Genomic DNA, 19,421 nt, shown 5'->3' with positions numbered 1-19,421 from the left:
ACAAGCACACAAACACACTATACATCCTCCAGTGAAACCCTAATATGATACTTTCCTTGAAGATAACCCAAACCAGTATACAAAGGGTAATATTCCCCCTTGATCCATTTATTGATGTCACATGGATCAATACAAATTGTAACTTCAGTAGAGTCAGTAGTCCTGTTTTTGCCATATACTTTCTCCCATTCATTTTCAGTTCTACATGCAAGAAACACTCTTCATGGAACATAAATCACTGGAATTGCTTCTGTCAACAATTTAGTATGATAGTCTACATGTAAGCATCTCTGCACAGCATTTTAGAACATCACTGTATGCTACAGACTCAACATTTCATTATTAATATCTATGCACAGGCAATAAAGTGCTGATTATAGACACATTTGATTTTATACAGAAAGTTGTTTGATATAAAATATCTGAATATATACTATTTATTCAAGTTTTATGTTTTACATACAATAGCACTACAGCAGTGTTAACTTTGGTAGCACAATACAATTGTGCATGCATCCATTTTCACTTGTACAGCATGAACTATTTTAATCATGCCCAAAGTCACCATATCTAGTAAGGCAATAGCATGAAAACAGGTTTTACCCAGTTTACAGTTTTATCATATCATTTTATATCTCAACACTTTCAGCATCTTCAGTTCAATTTAAACATAAGTGTTTTGCCACTAATTCATAACTTTTCTGACCACAATGCTTGCCTGTGATTCAACCTATTGTAACTCTTGCAATGTTTAAACATACTTTATTTGCTGTTAGTCTTATTCTAGTCACAGACTACATCACTTGTAATCAAAAACATGTTTGGCTTTAACTGCTCATTACTTTCTACAACACTGATATTCTTTTGCTTTGTTTTTACCTATTTTTAACCAGAGTCTGGCTTATCATAACAGTCTTTATTCTGGCTGTAGCTCCCGCCTGCTCATTCATTACCAGGCTCCATCTTGTTTGACCTTTCTGAGTGCGTGTTTTCTAGTATATGAAAAAACACGAAATGTAGAGTATAGAACACCATAAACAGGAGCCAGGATACAGCAAAACGATTTATTGTCTTCTGGTACCTCGGCTATAGAAAGTCTTCACAGGAATAATAAAAGACAAACTGCTGCATCTTTTTATACACTTACTAAATTGAATAATTGTGCAATTAAATATGAAAATTTAGTGCAAAGACAATTTGATCCAGTTTCTTAAATATTTCTCATTCACAAAATACAGAATAAACTACTGAAGTTATAGGTACAAAAAATAAATTAAATACCTTATAAAATAATTTATAAAGTAATATTCATTTCTAAGTTCAATCCCTTGGGCATAAGAGTACCAAAATTAAGAATAAATCTACTTTCTAAATTTAATAGTTTTTGTGAATAGTTACCAGAACTTATAACACTTGGTTTGGCAAGAACACAAAAAAACAAAGAGTCCAAAACACCATTATGAACTCTATTAAAATGTTCCGATATAGGACTTTCTGTCCTAAAATTCCTAACATCACCAATGTGCTCCATAATATGTATTTTTACCTGTCGTTTAGTTTGACCAATATAGTATTTTGGTGGAACACATCCACAACCCACTATATAAACAACTCCACAAGATTTACAGTCAAATCTATCTGTGGCATTAAATTTAATGCCATTGATAACATTTCCTGAGAGATTTTTAACCCTAGGGCAAATTTTACATCTGCCACACTCAAACATACCATTACCTTCATTCAAATGTTTCACATTATATTTTAAACTCAAAAGTTCTTTTAAATTAGAATATCTACCATAAGAAAAAATAACCTTTTTGGCAAAGAGATGTCCTATTTCATCACTATCACAAACAATAGGCCACAAAAAGTCTACAATACTTTTAAGTCTACTAGAAAATGGGGAGTATTTAGCCACAAAAAATATTTTACCATTATTTACGTTGTTAAATTTCTTATGTTCATTAAAACTTTGTGCCAAGTTGTCTCTCAAACTCTTATTGCCAAGAATCTTATGTTCACTATTTATAACACTATTTTTAGAGTAACCCCTACTTAAAAGTCGATTTTTTACATCATTAAATTCTGCTCTCAATAAACCTTTTTCAGACGTATGTTCAAACGTACGTTTGAATTCACCAAATGGAAGAGCCTCAATTAAATGTGTTGGATGTGCACTAGAAGCATGTAAAAAATTATTTGTTGCTGTCTCCTTTCTATAAGGTCTAAACTGAATGTTATTATGTATATCCACATATAACAAAATATCAAGGAATTGTATGCTATATAAATCAACTTTATAGGTAAATTCAAACCAAATTTATTGGAATGAAGTCTGTCAATAAATCCACTGAATTCCGAAATGTTACCTTTACAAATGAATATCAGATCATCAATGTACCTATGGTATAAAACCACAGATTTATAAAAGAACTCTAAGGTATAGAGAAAACTAGTCTCAAAGAAAGACATAAATAAAATTGCATATGTGGGGGCAAAATTAGCCCCCATTGCTGTGCCTTCTTTTTGTAAAAAAATGTTCTCCTCACATAAAAAATAATTATGTGTAAGTGCAAATTCAAGCAACAATATAATGAAGGAAGTACGAGGGCCTTCACCCAAAATGTTGCTAATAGGCTCAAGGCCAAATTTAGTTGAAATACTTGTATATAAGGCCTTGACGTCTACAGTAGCCCAATAGAATTCTTTATCCCAGTGTATATTTTAACCAAGGCACAGAAATCATTAGTATTCCTAATATGAGAGATAACATTCTTCAGTTCTTTTTTCAGTAAACTATCCAGTAGAATTCCCACATTCTCAAGAAAACAGCCACAACTAGAGACTATAGGGCGACCAGGAGGGTCACTATAATTATGATGTATTTTTGGCAAAGCATAAAATGTCACGTCAGCAGTTTGTCTTTTATTATTCCTGTGAAGGCTTTCTCTAGCCGAGGTACCAGAAGACAATAAATCGTTTTGCTGTATCCTGGCTCCTGTTTATGGTGTTCTATGCATGTTTTCTAGTTTATCATTTTTATTTTAGATTCTGAATGCCATTTTACTTTATTTACACACGTAGTCTCAGTTCCATATATGTTTTTTCCTCTTTTGTAATGCTTATCAGTTGAACAACAGACAACTCTTTCATACAGTATACTGCTATATTTTTTCCCATTGGTAAGACACATTGTTGGAATTGTCTGCTGCTTAAATAATCATTTCTTTATGCCACAGACTTGTCTATCACTTAGTAATGAGTCAGAGAACTCTCCAGATTTGTAGAGTTGTGCTTTCTGATTTAATTCAGTGAAACAAGCCTAAGCAGTGTCCTGCACCTTTTATTTGTTGTTGAAAATAAACGTTACTCATAATTTTTCAAATTGACTTATGGATGGAATGTATAACATGAGATGAGTTACAGTTGGCACTGGTTTTCAAAGTATCTCTCTATCTAGATACTTTAAAGCATCTAGTATCTAAAGTACTATCTTTGGATGAATGAACCTGCAGAACTGACAGATCATCAGATGTTCATCTGAAGTTAGAATATTCCAATGACTATTTATAATGTTGGTATATTGTCTTATATTTCTTGAGTAACTAATGCACATCTTTAATTTTGATGTGATCTTTGTATTCGGTGTATCATCCACAATTTGTTCAGAAAAATAAGGTTTAGCTCTACTCTGTCTAAGCTTCCCAACATATTTGCAGTTTGATAGGAAGACGTTCACAGTTTATGTTCAAAAATAAGAAATCTTTTAAGGAGGCAACTCTGCTACCCCAGAGATCAAATCATGACTGTAACTGGAGATAACAGTGGAACTATACCTTGCGCCAAATGTCAGTTCTGCAGGTTCATTGATCCAAAGATAGTCTTTCAACATCCAGATACTGGAGAAGTTTACACTTTAAAAACCAGTGCCAACTGTAACTCATCTCATGTGGTTTACCTGGCAACCTGCCAGATCTGCCACAAATTTTATGTTGGCAAAACTGATAGATATCTAAGAGATAGGATCAGGGAACACATTTACCATATAAAAAAGGGCAGCATGTTTAATGCCCTAGCAAAGCATACCAAAGAGACCAATGTACAACATACATTTTTATTTAGACTACTAGGTAAATGCAATGAATATTCAAGGGGAGGGGATATCAGAATCCATACTGAGAATTTAGAAACCAAATGGATTCGGAAATTCAGAGCAAATATTGGTCATGGTTTAAATGATTGTATACCATTGAAACCTGTTTTAAAGAATAGACCACTTTGAAGGTAATATTGTGTGTTTCCATTATGGTATATTTAGTTATGTACTCTTTAGTTGTGTAGAATATTTTAGATAGTTTTAGATAGTTATATATGTGTATATATAAGGGCTGACCCGGTGGAAGATATATGTGTATATATATTTTTCATGTACATTTTTATATATCTTTTATACAGTATTAGTTTTCTATATTGCTTTTATATAGTCTGTGCTCATGCTATGGCTTTTGCCATTGTTTCTTTATGGTGATTACTACTAGAACATGTGATTCAATGATTGTTAGTATAAAGATAGGTGTGTTTGTATTTTGTTTCATACACCTGAAGAAGCCTTGATGGTGAAAGCGCTTGTGTTTTTACAATAAAGTTACTAAGAGAGCCTGGAGCCTTACCTTGGTACTGTTTTCTTACTACATAATATATATACCTACATACACACATATAATTCTACAAGGTTATATACTAAACATACCTAGGTGTTCACTTACAGCATTGTAACCACATCTAATACCTATACACTATTATCTATCTAATGCCTTAAGCTTCAAAAAACAAGTAACTGAAAAAGATTAATTTATACCTGGCCATTGGGTTGCATTAGATCTTAATTGTCACAGGGCTTCCTGTCTTTCAAGTTATAGTGGCCATGTACCACCCCTTGGGTCCACTTGGAAGGGTTCAATCACAGTAAACTTAAAAGAAATGGCCCGGTACTTTATTAAATAGTTTCGCCAGGGCATTAGTATCCTTCTTTAATCTAATGTCCCTCAAATGTTCATAAATACAATTTTTTAACTTTCCCTCTGTTTTCCCTATATAAAAACAGGGACAATTTACATAGAGAACACAATAAACCACTTTGTCTGTTTAACAAGAACATATTCTATTAAGACGTACCTTCACCCCATTTATATTAAACGATGATCCTTACATTATATAGTCACAATATTTACAAAGGTCAAACTTTTTCATGAAGCCCTTCACATGCCTACAATCCCGACCTTCAAAAATATTTTTAAGACATTGTCCCTTCCTATAAACAATGATGGGTTTCTCCCCCACACATTGCCTAATATTACAGGAGGACATGATGACCCAATTTTTAAATAAAATATCCGCAATTTGTTTACTGGCTGAATTATAGGTTGTAGTAAAGGCTGACTGAAAATTAGTATTTTTCAAATTAGCATTATTCTGTTCTTCAAAAATTGTATTGGATATAATATTTACATCATTCAATGGGCAGCCAGTTTCACTAATCACTTCCACACATTTTGGACCACCACAGATACAGGATAAGATGGCCATAAAGAAACCCCTTTCTCTTTTATTAACCACCTCCAACATTACCTCATTAACCAAGCCAACTGGATTGTCTCTTTTTAAAACATATCCTTTAATAATTCACATTCATCCATGCAGCCTTGACGAACTGTCCCTTCACTACCGCTCTTTTCTGCTTATAAGGATGAGAGCTACCAAAGTGCAAAAAACTGTTGGAGTATGTTTCCTTTTGGAATATCTCTGATGTAAACCTTTGAGACGGGATATCTTTTATTAGTCTAATATCCAGATAAGACATCTCTTCCAATCCTACTGTGTGGGAAAATTTTAAAAAGGATGTTGAACCATTAATATAAGACAAAAAATCTAAAATCATATTTTCAGGTCCATCCCAAAAAATAAAGATGTCATCCAGAAACCGGACATACAACTTGCAGTGGGTAAAAAATTTCTTTTCCCACTACAACATAACCATATTAGCATATCGGCCCAGCTTCAACTACACAACACACACCCACATATGTGGAGGTTCTCAACAAAAACATACCCAAATAAAGGAGACCTCAGAGGCAAAAACACATGTGAACGCCACAACCCTCTACACTAGATACCATACATAGCCCACACACCTGTGTCTAGCAAACACAAAGGCCTAACCATAAACCCAACATATTAGTCATAGGAGACTCCTTTATGAGACACATACATGTGCCTCTCATCAGGCTGGATAAGGAGAAAGTCACTGTTAGTTATCTGTCAGGTACCAGAATCCACCATATCACACACTCAGTCAAGTTTCTCATCAACAGGCACTGTTATGACTCTGTCATAGTCCATTTTGGTTTGAACAACTTGAGATGTACCTCCCTGGACTATATGAAGAGAGACATGATTGAGCTTGGTGAATATGTGCCCCAGGCAGGTATGTCTCTAGCCTTAAGCAGCATTCTACTATCACCCAGAATGATACCTCAGTACAAACAGAAAATTATTGACTTTAACAATTGGCTTAGTTTCTGGTGTCATTCTGGTGTCATTCCCAGGGGATCCAACCCTTACTCTGATCCTTGGTATCTTTAACTACCCAACCATAGATTGGAAAAACTATTCATGCCAGAATGCAAATGCCCAGAGACTGCTCGATTTTATCAATGAAAATGTCTTGTAACAGCTAGCTGATACCCACACAAGAGGTGATAATATCTTGGATTTTGTATTAACCAAAATGAATAACCACTGCAGCACCCCTGCAATATTATCCTCCCTGGTAAGATCCGATTATAAAGTGGTCACTTTCGAAGTCAACATCTCCCCTAAGCCCCTCTCTAGCTAGGGTCAAACAAAAAAAAAAACTCTCCAAAGCTGACTACAATCTACTGAGGGATGGTATAAACAGCTTCACAGCCCCCTCCCCCTCTGCTGGAACTGGCACTAATGTCCAAATCTACACCAAAGTACTATACAAGCATTTATACAGATGCATTGAATCAGGAATACCTGACAGGACAAAATCATCCTCCGCAAGGGAGAGTAAACCTGTCTGGTGGACATCTGCGATAAATAAACAATATAACCAAAGTTAAAAATTGCTGTCCAGGACCAATAATGAGCAGGTGTCCAATTGGAAGCAATCTCTCCTTAGCCTGAACAAGAAAATAGGAGCACTGGTGAAACCCTCTAAAGCCACCTTCGAGTCCAAATTGGCCACATCTGCTAGAGACAATCATATGACCACCTTCATATGACTGCAGTCTCAAAGGAATCACCCAGATCTGTTCAGAACTGGTGGTCAAGGACACCACATACACAAATGCTGTAGATATAGCCAACCTGCTGGTTGACAGATTCAGTGAAAACTTCACCCCTCTGTCCCCCCATCAGTAAATCAGGACATTCCTACTACCTGCCTCCCTCCTCTTATCTCTAAGGAACAGGTCATCACTGCCCTCTCAAAGGCAAAAAATACAGCCTCCATGGGACACAATAACATCCCAGGCTACATCTGACATGAACTCAGACATGAACTTGCAGCACCATTAGGCACCCTTTTCAACGAAAGCCTGCGTATCAGCTTTGTCCCAGCTGAGTGGAGGACAGCCTCTGTCATCCCTTTACACAAAGGTGGAGCATCTGCCGATATGGGAAATTATAGACCCATCAGCCTAACTAGGCTGGTCTGCAAGGCCATGGAAAGGATTATCATGAACCTTATTAATGGGGGCATTGGCAAACTCCAAATACTCAACCTCACACAGTTTGGCTTTGTCAAGGGGAGGTCATGTCTGGTAAATCTAGTCGACTTTCAAGTCACCAAAGCCATGGACAAGAGGAAGAAGGTGCACACCACTTACCTTCACTTGACTAAGGCCTTTGACACTATTCCCCACTCGGGCATAGTAGACAAACTCTCTCAACTAGGCATCAATCCATATGTTATCAGATGGGTAGCAAACTGGCTCGCTGACAGAGCCCACCTAATCAAAATAGGGGAAGCCACCTCAAGCAGCAGACCCATAATGAGTGGCGTATCCTAGGGATCGGTCATGGGACCTCTGTTATTTGGGATATACTTCTCTGAGGTGCAGGCCAAAACCAGTGGGCTATGGCTGACCGGATTTGCAGATGACTGCAAGCTAGGCACAGCCATCAATTCCCCAAGTGATGTGGATGTCCTCCAAGAGGGTCTCACCAAAACAAATGACTGGTGCCAGACACATGGCCTCAAGCTGAATGCCAAAAAATGCATCATCATCCCCTTTGAGGAGAGTGATGTCCCCATATATTATCACATTAATAACAATGTCCTAAGCATGCAATGAGTTGTGAGGGATTTAGGCACCCAAGTTGATAGCAACCTGACTTTTGACCAGAATATTGCTTCCATTGTACAGAAAGCTTTCTACATGGTGCACCTCTTAAGTAAGGGTATCTCATCCAGGGTCGAGAAGGTCATAACATCCCTGTATTCTTCCCTTATAAGGCCAATTATTGAGTACAACACACCATTTGGCATGCACCTCGCAAAACACATGCAGCAGCTGGAGAGACCATAGAGGTTCCTCACCAGAAGAATCCAGGGCCTTAAACATCTACCCTACACTGATAGGTTAAAAGCCTATCCCTCTACTCAGTTTCATACAGACTCCTCAGAGGTGTCCTCTGTCTGAAATACAAAGCAATCTCAGACCCCACCTTGATGGGACTGCTGCATATCCACAAGTCAAGCTTCACTCAAGTAACTCACATACATGACCTCAACCTGGTCTGTGACATCAATAGGACTTGCTGGCAGGACAGATTTGTATCCCAGGAACTCCCCCATCTGTGGAACAAACTCCCACTCCACATCAAGCAGAGTACCTCATTAACTCTTTTTAAGCGCAACCTGGATAACTGGATGGGGAACAGAAAATACACCCCTGGGATTCCACCTGTATCCCTGCCAGACAGGAGCATTGGGTGCTGACTTGTCAGAAAATGGGCTAAATTCTTGGATAGGCTTATAAGCGCCTTGGGGCCAATAGCCTAGTAACTTCCAATGATCCTGTGATCCTATAGCAGAATTCTACATCATTCCATCATTCGGTTGATACTGTCAAGGTCATGATTTTTTAAGAAGGAACCATAACACTGAAGCATTATTGAATGGTGTGGAGAAAAATCCATTATTTCCTTTTAAATATTGCAGTAGTATTAAAAATGTGCTAGAGGTAAACACCAATGAGAGGAATTTAAGTAGAAGAATGTCTAAATGGAACAGGTACTTTCTATGGATGATTTAGTTGTTCACTGTCTTTGGTAATGTATGTCGCATACTGTTACAAATGCAATGTTTTGTGTGGGTAAAACTCAAGGGAAACCAGTTGCATAAATTATGAACGTATATTGAATATTAAGAAATGTGACTCAAACAGTTCTCTATATAAATACTGTTCAAACTGTATAGGTTTCAAGAAATTCAACTTTTCCATTTTGGAGAAAGCGGTGAAAGACATCAGGGTGGTAATTTGAGGAACACATTTTTCAGATAACAACTGAAATGGCTTAGTGGTAATTTACTGTGGCTATGGTGTACAGGGTCATGGGTTTGAGACTTGCAAAGGCTGATTATTGGGGGGGGGGGTTGGCATAATGGTTAAGGTGTTTACCTTACAAACATAAGGTGCAGAGTTTGATTCTCACATGGGGTAATTGGCTAGGCTGAAAATGGTCCACAAGGACAGTTAGCCTAGTACTAATCTATGAACCTAAGATTAAATGCAGATATTGTCTGATCTGAACAATGATATTTCTACTTCTAAAGCTTTCAGACCGAAAGCTGAAACCCTTTAAGTGCTTATTTTTATCTCCTTATCATGATGATTTAACTGATCTGATGTGCTTTGATGTCCATTTATATGAAGATATTTCAGAATGATGGAAACGTGATAATTTTGTTTCCAGTTAGATGTATTTAATTAGTAAAATCACTTCTACTTGCACTTAGTAAAGAAATGATGCATGTGTAAGTTATTCAAATATGTGATCTGATGTTACAGAACAGAATATCTGAATGCAATGTAGTTGTAATAGAGTGTGGTATCACACCTGTGATTTTACTTTATTTGATAGTGAACAGTTAATGGCTGCTATATAGTTTGATAAAAGACAACATTTGATAAGACATTTTAATAATGAACATTTCACTGCATTAGTAAATTGTGTCTGACACACACACACACAGACACACACACACACACACACACACACACACACACATATATATATATATATATATATATATATATATATATATATATATATATAAAATGTGGAATGAGTACATGCAACAGATGTGAGAGAATGACAATTTGTTAGATGAACTAGCCAGAAGCATTGATCACTTTATTTGAAGGGGTATCTCTGTTAGTAAAATGTTACTATTCAGATTGTGTTATTTTTCACGTGACCTGAACAACAGTGAAGGGTTTATTATACTGAAAAAGCACATGTGAAAGGCAAAATGAGTCTTCTGTTTGATGCCTAAATAAAAGTCTTTTTTTTGCATTTATAGGGTACAGGACTTTTGCCCAGCCAGGTTGTGCATTGGACTGTAGCTGAGCAGTTTGGGTGTTATGAAGCTTGTGTCTCCATTCAAGTTAGAATAGCAGGCATTGCACTATCTCTGCTGGACAACAGGGGGAGGATGTTAGGATCATAGAAGATGTCTGTCTTCATTCACCCAAACTCATGGATGTTAGGAAGCAGTAAGGAACAAGGGACCTCTATCGGACAGGTGCTAAATGATCACATGGGGCAGGGACAAAAACACAGACAAAAATAATAGGTTGCAGGCCCATAAGTGTGATGACATAAGATTATTTCTGAAGAATGTTAATGGAAAGACTTTTTTAACTCTTAAATTTCTATTCATATTCTTGGAAAGCAATGTGTAATGTGTATTCCCTTCTAACACTTGTTTTTAGAATCCTCAACTATCAATTTCAATTCATCATATTTGCCTCTTGTGAAAATATGAAGAATATTTTATCATCTGCGTTGTTTAATGAGGAGAAATTTGCTTTGTGCAATTTGGTGTCTTCTGTGTCTCATCTGATTAACAACTGTTTGAAATGCTTTTAAAAGTGGTGTTGCATAAGAAGCCTATTAAATTAGAGCTGGCGTCTTCTTATATCTTAATTTTGTGTTAGAGAAGCTAACACTTGCTCCATTTGAACCAGCTCATCAGGCTGACTTGAGGTTCCTAACATGGAAAACAGTCTTACTAATTACTCTGACCCCTGCAAGAATAGTATTTGATTTGCAAGGTCTCATGGTGAGTCAACCATATCTTATTTTTGTTAAGAACTAATCCTTAGTTTATGCCAAGTTTAACTTAAGCAAAGCTATCCATCTCTGTGTTCCTTTCCAGAACCTAAAAATAAGGGACAGAGGGTACTCCATACTTTGGATGTCCACAGACAATTCACATATTATTTTGACAGAACAATGTCTTTCAGAACTTCCGATCAATTATTCATTTCTTGTGAAGGAAAGAAAAAAGGACAGAATGTATCAAAAGAGACTATTTCAAAATGGTCGTCTCATGCTGTTACTTCTTGTTATACCCATAACAACAAAACAATTTCAGGCAGGGTCAAAGTTCATTGTACAAGGGCCTTGGCTTCATTTATGGCTTTTTGGAAAGGGTCAGTTGCTAGAAGTATTCTAAAAGCAGAAACCTGGTCATCTGTGCAAAACACTATAAACAAGATTCCTTCTCCAGGTGTAGGACAGGTTTTGATAGGACCATTCACCAGGGGCTCCTGTACCCTCAACCTTCTTCATTCCAGTTAGTTTAAGCTATGGTAATCTACTCATATAGCTAAGACTACTGCAACAATGATCAAATGGAGGGAATTGTAAAGCATGTTAGTAAACTTAACATAATAGTAGATGTTCAAATGATCACCTCTGTTGTAGTTGATTCCTGCATGTTTTGTATGCTTTTACTGCAAGGTGTGAGCTTTTAGTTCTTATACTCCTATTTGTATCATTGTTCCATTTGTACTGTCAGGGCTTTAGCCTTCCCCTCTCTATTGGAATGAAAACTGAAGGGCTTGGGGCCCAAACACAACGTTTAGTGAGTTCAACTTGAGCTGACTAACAGTTTGGGTACATGGAAGGTACCATGAAAGCTTTGTAAGCTGGCTGACTGTTGTATCCTGCACAGGATACAACTTGTATAGCTAGTTGCTAATGTAGCTAAGGATACTGCAGCAGTGATCATTTGGACATCTACTGTTACAGTAAGTTTACTTACACAAATGTATTTAATGTATCCAGTATGCACAGTTTTCCCACTCCTTTTTCTTTCCTTTCTGTGATTGTTTTTTCTGAAATCCAGATAAACCTCACCTACAGTCCTACCTCTCCTCATTTTCTATGGGTCCCAATCATGCGGGGACCAGGGTAATTTGACAAACTGAAACCACCAAAAATGCAAGTGTATAATGACTATAAAGCCAGTAAATCTGAAAGGTTTATTAAAATAAAAATTTAAAATTCTCTAGCACCTCAGCCCACTGGCCTTTAAAGAGTTAGCAAACAAGTTAAAAACAATTTCTTAAATATACATTTCAATTAACACATTTAGTAAAACAAAATACCCTCCAGTCCTAAAGTCCCTTCAGTTATAATAATTTCCAATTACAATCTACATTAATTTGACAATAAAACTTGCAGTAAACCACTGTAAAAATTCAGACATAAACCCTTTTTTTGTCTTCAGATCTTTTAAGCCCTGAATTCTTTACCACTTCCATCATTTTGTTCAGCAATGAAGTCACTCACTATTCTCTAGTTTCTTGGAATACTATTGTTTCCATTCACTTATGACTGTTAAATAGGACTACTAGAAAACATACAAAGGCCACAGAAACCTTGTTCTGTGATGCTTTCCTGGTATATTTTTTTCACTTTATGGCTATCACCCTCTTAGTACCCCACCCCCTTTTAACTCTTTTGTACCCTTCATAAATTGCATCTGTTATTGTTTTCCACAGTTCTTCCATTTCTTTGCTGTCTTGCCAGATCCACAGATTTCATTTCAAGAACTCCTGAATGTGTCATAATCAACTAGACTATAGGTCTAGATCCTCCTTTTGGAGACACATGAGACTTTCTGCATAGCTGGTATATCAGCTATGTCCTGATATAGTCATTAATATCCAGTGGATCCCTAAAAATCAGCATCTTTAATTCAGCCATTGCAGAGACACTTTTCCAATGTTCAACCAATTATTTGAAGTCTTTGAGGGGTAACAACCTCAATCACCCCATTCTTTCTGTCGGTTATGGAGGAATGTTCCACTCCTCCAGTAGCAGACTGAGGTGCCCCATCATAAAGAACTTTGTTTTCCTGAAATGAAAAAAAACTAAAAAGTAAGGGAACATAAAAAAATAAAGCCCTATGCATGGTTGTAATGCCAATGGGAGATTTTGTCAAAGCATAAAACTACAGATGAAATTTGACATCAAATTCATTTTTTTAAATTCAAGCAAAATCAGACTTGTGACATCAGCATCTATACAGAACCATTATTCTTAACAATACTACCTGATTGCAGTGTAAATCTGTCCCATAGAAATAAAGATGCATCATATTTCTGAAGATCATAAGATCATAGGAACTTACTAAGCTAATGGCCCTAGGGCTCTTACAATCCTAGCCAAGTTCTACCCTTATTTCCACGATCAGTACCTATTGCCCCTGTCCAAGATGGGCACAGGTAGAACCCCCTGGGGTGAATTTACAGTTTCCCATCCAATCATCCAGATTACATTTGAAGAGGACCAATGAAGTATAGGATCATATGAAGTTACTATGCAAAACCACAGATGAACTTGTTATGAGGGTCTGTACAGAAAATTATCTTATGTATCTTCTAAACATATGCTTCATAATTGCATTTCCAGTTTTTAGAACTCCAGTTAAAGTAGTTAATAGTGAACATGTGTACAACTTGCTGAGCAAAATCCTGAGCCAATTTAATAGTGAACACGTGTACAACTTGCTGAGCAAAATCCTGAGCCAATTTAATAGTGAACACATGTACAACTTGCTGAGCAAAATCCTGAGCAAATTCTGTTTTTTAAATTGGTTGAATATTCCAACTGTATTAAATTGCCTTGTTTTATATGTACCATACATCCCATTTTCTATATAAATCAATGATATGTATTGCATGCAGAATATTGTCCTGAAACAGGTATTCTTATTACAAACAGGGAAGTGGAACAAAATGCAAGGAGCTGAATCGTCTACTTCTTTCAAACAGTGAAGGTAACATGAAGGGAATCAAGGCAGCTTATAAGCGAAGGTATGGCAGAAGTCTTAACGTCGATCTGATGGTAAGTTATGCTGATCTAATGGAATTAAGTTATCTAAGTATGTAGATAACATGCTGAATTAGTCATCAGTTATAACATAAAAGTGGATTTTGCATTTCTTAATTTTTCTTAATTATTTTAGTTACTACAGGTAGTGATCAACTTCATTAGTTATCTTTACAAATACTGTTTGTTACATCAGGAATGTTCTTTCTCTTGGCCTGGTTAGTTGTAAGGAACAATGAAGACACAGTTGCAACAATGGTTAATGTCTTCATCTCCCACACACAAAGACATAGGCTTCAATTCTGACCTCCAGCCAATGCCTGCATAGTGTTTGCATGCTCTCCCTTTGTCTCTGTGAGTTCCTCTGGCTTCCTAAAAAAAAAAAAACATGCTGGGTATTTCCACCTCAAGCTCACTCAATAATGAAGTTCTGGGCAGCAGCAGCACAGGTTTTGGATAGTGCCTATTGGGAGAAGAGTTGTATTGACCATATGCATTGGATATCAGCTAATGTGCACAGCATCAATGGTGTAAAAATTGTCTGTAGGTGATTTGGTTACATTGACTACTGTCACCATGAGCATGGGTATTTAGTGGTAATAAGTGGGTTGAGGACCAGGCTTACTCATACCTATGGCAGGGACTATGCTAACAGAATACACCCACCATAAAGCTGAGCAGCCCTGGGTCAATATGCTGCTGGCCAGCTGGTGTCCAGTTGTCTTGCTTGGTTTCCTGGTATAGCTCTGTTGAACAAAAGCTACACTTGGTATAGTTTCGCTGACAAGATTCAACTTGGAAGTGGATGACATAATGGTAAGAAGGAGGCTGGACATCATTTGTATATGGGGTTTAAGAAGGGCAGCGAAGCAACACCACTTGGCTTGGGATCCAGAATCTAATACTCTGTAGGAGGACAGACTAGAAATGCTGTGGGAATTGTGGTGAAGGAGAATCTTCGGAAGACACTAAGAGATGTCATCAGAATTAGTGACAGATTAATGGCAATTAGACTGTAATGTAAAGATAGGGAAGTATTCATAATCTCAACCTATTTGAGGAAAATTTTATTCAAGAAGCAGTTGCAGGACATAATAGATACAGCAAGGCAGCATGAACTGTTGCTGACAGTGGAGGACATGAAGGCACATACTGAGACAGACATAACAGGACTGAGAACTCCCTGGGTCCTCATGGGTGGAGAAACATGACTAAAGAAGGACAAGCCATTTTAGACTTCTGTCTGGCAAATGGCTTTATGGGGGGGTTCAGGGGGGCTTGACCCCCTGCACTCCCCCTACTTAAATATACCAACTCCAAGATCATACTACAGTGCAGTGTCAGGAAATATTATGCACTATATGCAGATCTCCATGCAGTCTGGTCGAGCTTTCACAAACTCGATCATATGGGGTCAGCCATATGAAGTTCAAGACTGTGGGAATTCGACCATTTGCAGTAGACCCTTTTAAATATATATATATATATATATATATATATATATATATATATATATATATATATATATATTTATTTTGTTTTTTTTCCAGTTCGGAAAACCGGCTTTCGCGATAATGCACTTTCGTGGTAGTGCAATTCTACTCTTATGGGTGTCAGTGTTGCCTGTTTGAGATTTTGGGATTTTGAGCAGGCAACATAGACCCATATATACATATAACAGCTAATGCAACAACTAGTACAACCACTGACTGATTGCTGCATTTATTGGATACTTTTTACTATGTTTTCTTTTACTTTGATAGCCAGCTTCTTGTTTTTCTTTACATATATATATATATATATATATATATATATATATATATATATATATATATATATAACTATAGTAAAAAAAAACATAACTAAGTAATAACAGTGGCTGTCTAAGGGATATAAACCTCTGCTATCTCTGTAAAAAACAAAAACAAAAAAAAAAAAATCTTGCTTTTTTCCCACTTTTCTGAGAGTTAAAAAAGTTCAGTTACAGGCTTGCTGTTCCTGAACTGTTTGAAAGTTTCTGTGAGGCCATTTTTGCTTGGGCTGAAGGAGGGTCTCTGTGTTTATCAGTGGGAGTGACTAACATTGAGCAGCTTCCCTGCCCCCCGGAGAGGTGGTTACTGACTTGAAACTGTAGTTTTATTGGCCACTAGGGGTCATTTCCATAACTCCTTCATCTTCCTCTCTTAAAACCTAGTTGCCTCGTGGTTTGAGCGTCTTTTCAGGCTTGTTGGCTGTTGGTGAAGCACCCTCCAAGAGGAAAAACGCTGAGAGAAGAAGGAGCCACTTTGAGATTTTAAGTATTTTTCTCTGTTTATTTGCTAAGTTTTTCTGCATAGCTGCCTAGCTTGAGCATTTTCTGGCTTGTTAAACTTGATTTCTGTATTAGTAGCTGTATTTAGAGCACAACCAAAAGCTGTTTGCTGAATTTCCTGTTTGCACTTAATTTTAAATCGTTTTTTCTTAAAACTTGCATATTTTCTGTCCTTGACCTAGCACTCTTGTGTGGGGTCATTTACTGCACTGTTATAACTTGATATTACTTGTGAACCTCTGCTATCTCTGTAAAAAACAAAAAAAAAAAAATCTTGCTTTTTTCCCACTTTTCTGAGAGTTAAAAAAGTTCAGTTACAGGCTTGCTGTTCCTGAACTGTTTGAAAGTTTCTGTGAGGCCATTTTTGCTTGGGCTGAAGGAGGGTCTCTGTGTTTATCAGTGGGAGTGACTAACATTGAGCAGCTTCCCTGCCCCCCGGAGAGGTGGTTACTGACTTGAAACTGTAGTTTTATTGGCCACTAGGGGTCATTTCCATAACTCCTTCATTTGTCCTCGGAGGAGTGGTTTAGGGCAGTGACTTGTGGTTTGTTGGCCAATTTGGGTCATTTCCTGTCTTTTCCAGCCCCCTGCTATAAAGCACGCTTTAGCCCGATTTAGCCCGATTTAGCCCGATTTAGCGCGGAGTTGCTACTGTTGCACACTAGGGCAGCGCCGGTTAAGCAGGTTTAAACTATTCGGGCTACCTAAAGTCCACTCTTCAAATTTTCCCTTAAACTACCTTCCTCGAACTATACTACTGATCTAATCAGCGTATCCTATAATTAAAAAGATCATCTCTACTTGACTCCAAGTAGACTATTCTCTATCTGTTAAACGTAGCACTTGCTCCTACAGTACTTATTACCTTGATACGGCACTCTTGTCATAGATAGTACCCCAAAAAAGGCAACCCCCATTTCTCGGTCACCCACGTCCCCGGAATCTTTTTAAAGTTTTTTGTCTATTCCTTCTAGCATGTCGAGGGATCAGTTGCTAGCGTCCTCTCCTGCTCAGCTGGTGAACCTGGGAATATTGAGGCAATGTTACAATTGCCTCATGTACACAGACAACCCTCTCCTCCTCCCACAAAACACAAATACATGCGAGAGATGCAACTACACGGCCAAACTGGAGGCTGAGCTCTCTCAACATAGGACTGGCAAGACCAGTCAGGAGGAGAAGGTTACCACACACACTATAGACCCAGTCTCACATATTACCATTACAACCTCAAATCATACACATAAACACACAAAGACATACTCGGAGGCTCTGATCAAAAATCTACCAAAACAGCAGAGGCCACCAAAGCAGACACCCAAACAACCACCACCTCAGAACACAACACCTGCAACACATAGACCTCACAGTCAGAGTGTCAAACAGTCACAGCCCTTAAGGCCAAACACAATGCCAGACACACTAGTCATTGGTGACTCCATAGTCAGACACACTGACGTCCGCTCACCAGACTGAGTAAGGAGAAGGTCACAGTAAGCTGCCTGTCGGGCGCTAGAATCCGCCACATAACGCAAGCACTCAGGTCTCTCAACAGCAGGTACAAATATGATTCAGTCATTGTCCACGCTGGTGTAAACGACCTGAGACGCACCTCCTTGGACTACATGAAAAGAGACATTGAGGAGCTCTCTGATTATGTAGCCCAGACAGGTATGACCCTGACCTTGAGCAGTATCCTACCTTCACCAAGAATGATGCCACAATACAGAGATAAGATGATCAGCTTTAACAATTGGCTTAAACACTGGTGTCATTCAAAGGGGATCCAGTGTCTGTCTGCCTGGGATGACATGCTGGACAAGCCACGCTGCTTCGCAAGGGACGGCTTGCACCTGTCACCCCTGGGATTCCGGATATTGGCAAAGGCTCTTGCCACGCGCATAGTGCCTTTTTTAGGCAAGGCTCAAATTCTAAACCTACCACCCTAGAACACAAAAAGGAAAAACTAAGGGTAATGCTGCTCAATGCCAGAAGTCTAAATCTCAAAATGCACGACTCGAGGCCCTTCTCAGTATGGAGAACATCGATGTCTGTGCTGTGACAGAAACCTGGTTCAAGGCTCCTGAGAGCACCCCGGCGCTATCAGGTTTTACCTCATATCATGCGTTCCGCCCCAAAATCTGGACAATACCAAGAAAGGAGGGTTATCCATATTCATCAAGGACACCCACACCTCAAGACTGGTGGCAACGCACGATGCATCGGAGACCATCCAGGTGCAATTAACCATAGGCAAGACTGCTCTGCAAATTGTAGCATGTTACAGGCCACCCTCACAAACTCAGGAACCTCACATGGCCTTCCTGAAAACACTAGAGGGATAAATGTATCACCAAACACCATCATACTAGGTGACTTCAATTACCCTAATATAGACTGGGAACACTACTCAAGCCCAAACACCCTAGCCCAAAAGTTCCTGGAATTCATAAACTCAAATGCCATGGAACAACTAGTCACCATCCCCACAAGAGGAGATAACATACTTGATCTCATCATCACGAACATGGGAGCACAATGTTCAACACCGGAGGTGTACCCCTCACTGGTGAGATCAGACCACAAACTAATCTCGCTGGAGGTCCTCATCCCACCCCCACCTGAAATAAAAAGACCACAGTAAAGAACTTCTCAAAAGCCGACTTCACAC

General features: G+C 38.1%; 1 protein-coding gene across 2 annotated transcripts in view; it reads left to right on the top strand.

The window, feature by feature from the left end:
- LOC122793102 (annexin A1-like) overlaps positions 1–19,421 on the top strand; it is a 280,484-nt gene that overhangs the window by 242,637 nt on the left and 18,426 nt on the right. For both annotated transcript variants that reach the window (XM_044060833.1, XM_044060834.1), the window contains exon 12: positions 14,332–14,454. In XM_044060833.1, the coding sequence (XP_043916768.1) occupies positions 14,332–14,454 (123 nt within the window). The remainder of the gene's footprint in view (positions 1–14,331; positions 14,455–19,421) is intronic.

The sequence above is a fragment of the Protopterus annectens genome, chromosome 2.part0 (assembly GCF_019279795.1).
Source record: "Protopterus annectens isolate FY-2018-M chromosome 2.part0, PAN1.0, whole genome shotgun sequence".
Lineage (NCBI taxonomy): Eukaryota > Metazoa > Chordata > Ceratodontiformes > Protopteridae > Protopterus > Protopterus annectens.
This window is presented reverse-complemented; position numbering and strand designations above follow the sequence as displayed.